This window comes from Cavia porcellus, unplaced genomic scaffold, assembly GCF_034190915.1.
Source record: "Cavia porcellus strain 051 isolate PalLab524CR breed Dunkin Hartley unplaced genomic scaffold, mCavPor4.1 scaffold_14, whole genome shotgun sequence".
Lineage (NCBI taxonomy): Eukaryota > Metazoa > Chordata > Mammalia > Rodentia > Caviidae > Cavia > Cavia porcellus.
This window is the reverse complement of record NW_026947497.1, coordinates 16785305-16791304: the sequence shown is the minus strand read 5'-3', so window position 1 is coordinate 16791304 and position 6000 is coordinate 16785305. Positions and strand designations below refer to the sequence as shown.

Here is a 6000-nt window from a genome sequence, read left to right as displayed (position 1 = left end):
AGGTGGAGAATCCGAAAAAGGCAAAAGAGGCAAAACGCCGGGCCAATCAATCCTCGCCCTCGCCGCTCTGGCCCCGCCCACCCATCTGAGCCCCGCCCCTCGCGGCGCCCGCCCCGCTCCTCTCCTCCCCTCCCCTCCCGGAGCCGGGAGCCTGTGCGCGTGCGCGGGCAGAAGCGCGCGGCCGGTGGAGCCGGGTGCCGGGCGCGCGGCCGAGGCGGTTTGACGTGGCAGTTCCCTGCCGGCTGCTACTCAGCGCGCCCCGCCTGGGGGCACGGGACAGAGGCGCAGGGGAGCCCGGCCACTGCGCTGCGGCAGCGGGAGCGGCGTGCGGACGGACGCGGGAGCAGGTAAAGCCCGGCCGAGCGCGGGCCGGACGTCCCGCCCGGACCCCCGGGCACCCGGGGCGGCGCAGCTGAGGATACAGCGCCGGACCCGCGCCCGCTGCGGGCTCCGCGGGTCTGAGGGGAGCGGCGCGCGGGCATCGCCCCCACCCCAGCCCGCCCGCCGTGGAGGTCGCCGCCCGCGGGTCCCGCTCCGGGGCAGCCGAGCCCGCGCCCGGAGGAACGCGCCGGGGTCGGCGTGGAAGTGACAGCGCCGGCCTCAAGACTCGGGGACGGGACCTGGGCCGCGTCCCGGCCTTTTCCGGGAGGAAGACCCCCGGGGGGGCGGGGCTGGGCCCCCAGGGATGCGAGCGCCGGGATCCCGCTCCCAGGCCTGCTGGTGCCAAGTGGCCGGAGGCCAGGTCGCCTCCCGAAGCTGAGTCAGGTTTCCACAACTTGGTGCTCTGGTGAGGAAGTTTGACGTGGCAAAGCGGGTTGCCGAGGAAGCGAATTCCTCCCCGGACCCTTGCGGAGGGACCGGCCGCTTCCTGCTCGTGTGGTGCGCTGCGTTGGCTGCCCGCGTCGCTCAGCAACAGGATGCTGCGTGGGTGTGCCCGGAGCCGGCTTCCCCGCGCGCGCCCGCCCGCCCGCTCGCTCGCTCGCTGGTGTGAGCTGGACCAAAGCTCGGGCTGCCACGTCTCTCTCCGCTAAGGGGGAGGAGGCAGAGAGCTGGAACAAAGTGGACCCGAAAGCCTTGGCCTGCCTCAAGGCCCCTTGTAGTTTTTCCTGTCCTGGCAGAAGGCAGCGGTCTCATCAGACTTTTACTTGATTGCATTAATTCTAGGAACATAACTGGATATTAAAATTAAACCAAATCGTAAGTTTTAGACTTTAAAATGTAACTGTTAACACCATTTGCTGAGTATAGATGGATTTCAAGTCTTAGCAGGGATTACCTGTGCTTCCCTTCCTTTTAAAAGGAGCAGATGACAGAACCAAAGGAAGCTTTCTATGTGTAAAGAGTTTTGGAAGCTGCATTTCTAAAAGAGAAACCCTCAGAGGTTTCTAGCTTATTGGATGTCACACAGCTAAGCGCTGGCAGATATAGAGTGAACACCTTCTCGTCAAAATTCAGAGAACTTTCCCTTGTGTTATAAAATGTTTACCGAAAGTCGTCCTATATGAAATAAGATTTTGTAAAACCCTGGAAAAATAAAAATTTAAAGCAAATCGAAGTTTGGATTCTAAGTAGACTCAAGATGAATGTTGTATTTGTGTGTATGCCTGTATACGAAATTACATTTTTTGTAGTTCCTTAAATATAGGTGCATATGTTCTTAGAGGTGTGATAGCAGTAAACCAGAAAGAAATTCCGTCATCTTTAACTGAGAAACAAATGCTAACTCTTAAGCTCTTTTAGTCATCACTGGGCTCAGTTAAAGTGACATAAAAAGGCCACTGTCAACTTTATCTTCTGTTGTGTTTGTTATACTGTGATTTGTCTGTCCCAACTGGTAGATTAAAATTAATAATTAGAGCACAAAGATAGATCTAAAGTCATAAGTCATTGGGATGCAGCCCACTTGTGGTTTTGGTGGCCTACCATTCAATGGATGGTGTTCTGTGTGCTGACGTGTGCATGGAAATCAGAAGCAAACGAAAGGCAGGGACACTTAGCAGAAATCTCTATTTGTGAGACCCTTCAGGCTTCCAATGAAAAGGTGGTTGGCAATTGTTCTTAAAATTTTATGCCTAAGAATTTGCCCAGGACTATGGAAGTGATGTGACTGAGCTGTGAAGAGCCGTAGATACCTCCTGTACATGATCCCTGTACTTTTCCTCAGACTATCATATATTTGTTAACATTTAGTAGAATTAAATAACTAGCTCGTCTTGATGTATGTTTTGTTTTTCTGTCGCAGGATTGTTTTGTGGAACTGTCCTTTGGAATGCTATTTTCATAATGAGTCAACAAGGTTATGTGGCCACACCGCCCTATTCTCAGTCCCAGCCTGGGATAGGCCTCTCTCCACCGCATTATGGGCACTATGGGGATGCTTCCCATGCAGCTTCTCTGCCAGGTAAAGTGTGTTATTTTGGCTTCTGTGTGATTATTCACATCTCAGTCTCAGAGACATAAGACATTCAGAAAGAGGGGCCTTGAAAGAGTTGGATGGTCATTCCATGACATGATGTCTTGAGATTTTAGGCTCATTTGAAACGGCTCTCACAGCTGAACCTAACATCACTAGTTTGGTTATTTCACAGGACACAAGTTTGGTTTTGAAATATAGACTAAAGCAAAGAAACTTTCTGGGATGTTTTATTTTTGCTGTTAGATTTGCTTCTTGATCTTACTAAAAAGGAAGAGGTTATTGTTTGCATTCAATTAGAATGTACTAAATAATGTAAATGTTAAAGAGTTTTGGGTCATAATGTTGTAAAGTCAGTTTTGAGATTAGAAAAACACTGTTAGATTTGCACAATAAAGATTATTCACTGATAATTGACAAGAAAAATGTGGCCTTGCCTTGAAACCATTATTGAACAATGTTGTTTGCTTTGAAATATGGTTCCTGGTGAAGAATCTTGTCGTTACAGACAGAGGAGGATAAATGAGAAGTGTTAGTGGGACTGGCATCTACTGTTCTGATCACAGTGGGCAGCGGGAAGCAACTTCCCTTCATCAAAGAGCCTTCTGAGGAGTCCACACTCATGAGACAGGAGGGAGGCTCATAATAGCTTTGTTAAAATCTGATGGTCCCAAATTTCCTGGAAATACTTGAACAAGACAGTTCCTGGGCTTTTGGGGGATGCAGCGCAAATGCATGAAGTAGATAGATTACATATGAATGTTGAACAGGAATGATCCACCAAGTAGAGAGAAACTAGAGAAACTAGAGAAAGATGGATGATGGGTTCCTACAGGATCCACAAGCACAAGATTATGTATGTTATGAATTGATCCTGCAAATTGTATGTCTTTTATGCATAATGACAATCCATTGTGGAAATGATCCATGTATAAATCAATGAGTAACTCTCAGGGCTCAGAGGGGGCTAGGATTCAGGCCATACTTGATGGCACATGTAGAGGGAAAAGTTCATAGAGTTCTCCCTCTCTATGGGAGGCTTCGTGTTAATAACAACCCATAGTTTGGGCTGCAGAAGATGCTCTGAGTCCATGATTTCCCTGAGGAAAGTCACCTTGCGGTTTAGTCTTCCTCTGACTTTTCAAATCCTTCAAATGAAACACCTTTCCTCTTATTCAAGACCAGTTCTCCCCAAAACGTTTATAACTTTGCCTTTCTGGATCCTGTAGGAACTGTTAACTCATCTTTCTCTAGCTTTTATGTAATGGTTCATCCTCAACATTTATGTCTAGTGATACATTATTCTGTCTAGGGGGCTTACCATATTTCAAAAGCAGGTTCTGAAAGATGTACTTATCTTATTTAATCCTCATATAATGCTTTATAGTATGCTATCACTCTCTTTGGCAGCAAAGGAAATGAGGGCTTAAATATTATGACATGTGGTAGCTGACATGTGGTAGACCCAAAAGCTACATCCAGGTCCTACAGAAAGCAAGTGATAAATTCTCACATGGATTTAAGTGTAACAGTGTTATTCACCCTTCCTCCTCCTCCTCTTCACAGCCATTTTTTGACATTCCATATCATGTTAGTATTATTTATTTAGTGATCTGCAGTGGAAATTTTACTATAAGAAAAGCTTTTCTTTTATTCCTGACTAATCCGGTTGGTTTCTGAAATCTTTCCAGAGCAGTTACAAACATCTTTCCCATCCGCTTCCTCCTTTTCTGTCTCCTGGCACCCTTTGTTCAATCCCGCCATCTCTCACCTGGACACTAGTGTGGTCTGAACCATTATCGCTTTGCCTTCCATGAAGCCAACAAATTTTCAGCCAGAGGGGATTTTTTTTTTAATAGCCGGTAAATGTAGTTTGGACCTTGCTTACGACATGTTACGGCTTCCCATTTCCTCTAAGTTTCAAACTCCTTGGGTCTTAGTTGTTGTACCCATTGTCCTTTCTTCAGTCCATGTGCCCCACATCCATGCCCTTTACTCTGTGTGCACTGTTGTTACTGTGTGGAGATTGGTTCTTGTTTGCTGCCTAATTGACACTGTGCTCTACCAGAATGCCAATCTATATTTTCAAGTTTTCATTGTCTGTAACCAGAATATCCTCACACGTCTCCTTAGGGCTCTTCCAGGCATCTCTGATCATTTCTCCAGCTTACTTGGGAGTCCATCTTCTATGTTCCAAACCGGGTGGGCCTTTCCGCATCACCGCACTGTAGGACTTTACATGTGCCGAGGCAGAGAAGGAGCTCATGTGTTGATTTGGAAATGCCTTTAAAACAGTTCTAAAAAAATCCATATTTAAATAATTTTTAATGACAGATTATCTATGTATGTCTACTTAGGGAGTCTAAACATATATAGACCAGGAAAAAATTTTGTATCATTATTTTATACTAAATTTATTGAGATATCCTAAGATTAATACAAGTTGCCTTTGACCTCTACAGTTAACCTTTGACCTCTACAGTTTGAGGTACAGTTGACCTCAGAGTAGCAGCCATTCACTTTCAGAGTGCTCAGATATGTACACTACATTTTTTGGCTCTCTCTTTCTCTTTCTGTCTCTCTCCTTCTCTCTCTCTCGCTCTGTCCCTCTCTCTCTTTCTCTCTCTTCTCTCTTTCTCTCCCTCTCTCTTTTCTTTCCGTCTCTCCATTTCTGCTTCTCTCCCTCTCTCCTTCTCTCCCTCTTGTCTCTCCATCCCATCTATATAGAGCACATGTTGTTTTTGAAATACGTATACATTGTGGAATGCCTAAATCGGGGGAACAATGAATATTCACTCAGTGAAGTGAATGGTAAGCTCCAGCATTCATCAGCATAACACTCTCATATTTTCCAAAATAAGTGTTTTTAAAAGCTGTCTTTGCAGAATTAAATCCTTCATGGATTAGTTTAAGTGAATAGCATCTGGTGAACAGAGCACCTGAAGTGGAAAGTGGCCCATGTCAAGGAATTTAGACTTCATGTTAAGGGCAGTGGCATGCCAATGAGTAACTAAAGCTGAGAAGAGCAATGCAGTGCACTTGAGAAAGGACCACATGCATATTAGAAAGTAGAGGTGGAATTTGGATGAAGTGCACTGCCTTGCAGGCGAAGGTTCTCAATGCCAACAGTGGCCATTTGGGGTTGGCAAGTCTTTTGGGGAGTGTGTGTACGCAGAGAGGGCTGTCGTGTGCAGTGGGGGTAATTAGCACCAGCCTTGGCCTCTGCCCACTGGATGTGAGTGATGCCTTCCTCCCCCTCAAGTAGACATAAAACCCAGAATGTCCCAGACATTGCCAAGCATCCTTCCAAGGGCAAAATCGTCCCCAGAGTATTACTGTCCCGGAACTAGGGAAGGGTTATAGGGGTGGTGTTGAGGACCCTAACTAAATTGTGAGCTTACGGAGGTGCATGACTCAGTCCAGTGCTTCAGAAATGGTGCATGGCCATTATGATTCTGCCCATATAACAGTCTTTTCCCTCACAAATGGTTTTAATTTTGGTCTTAGTTGTTTAGCTCCAGAGCCAAATTCAGGGTATGTTTTCCTGTGATGTTGTTTTGGTCAGAGTTCCTTTGCTAATAGCAGAA

At 46.5% G+C, this 6000-nt stretch overlaps 1 protein-coding gene across 3 annotated transcripts in view; it reads left to right on the top strand.

Annotated features, from left to right (window-relative positions):
- The first annotated feature begins 208 nt into the window (after positions 1–208).
- Positions 209–6000, top strand: part of Sec24d (SEC24 homolog D, COPII coat complex component) — a 94462-nt gene continuing 88670 nt past the window's right edge. Inside the window, exons 1-2 of one of the 3 annotated variants that reach the window (XM_063260709.1) lie at positions 209–347; positions 2243–2401. In XM_063260709.1, coding sequence (XP_063116779.1) covers positions 2284–2401 — 118 coding nt within the window. In that variant the 5' untranslated portion in view covers positions 209–347; positions 2243–2283. Of the gene's footprint in view, positions 348–950; positions 1198–2242; positions 2402–6000 lie in introns of those variants that run through there. The other 2 variants (XM_063260710.1, XM_063260708.1) reach the window with 2 other exon arrangements.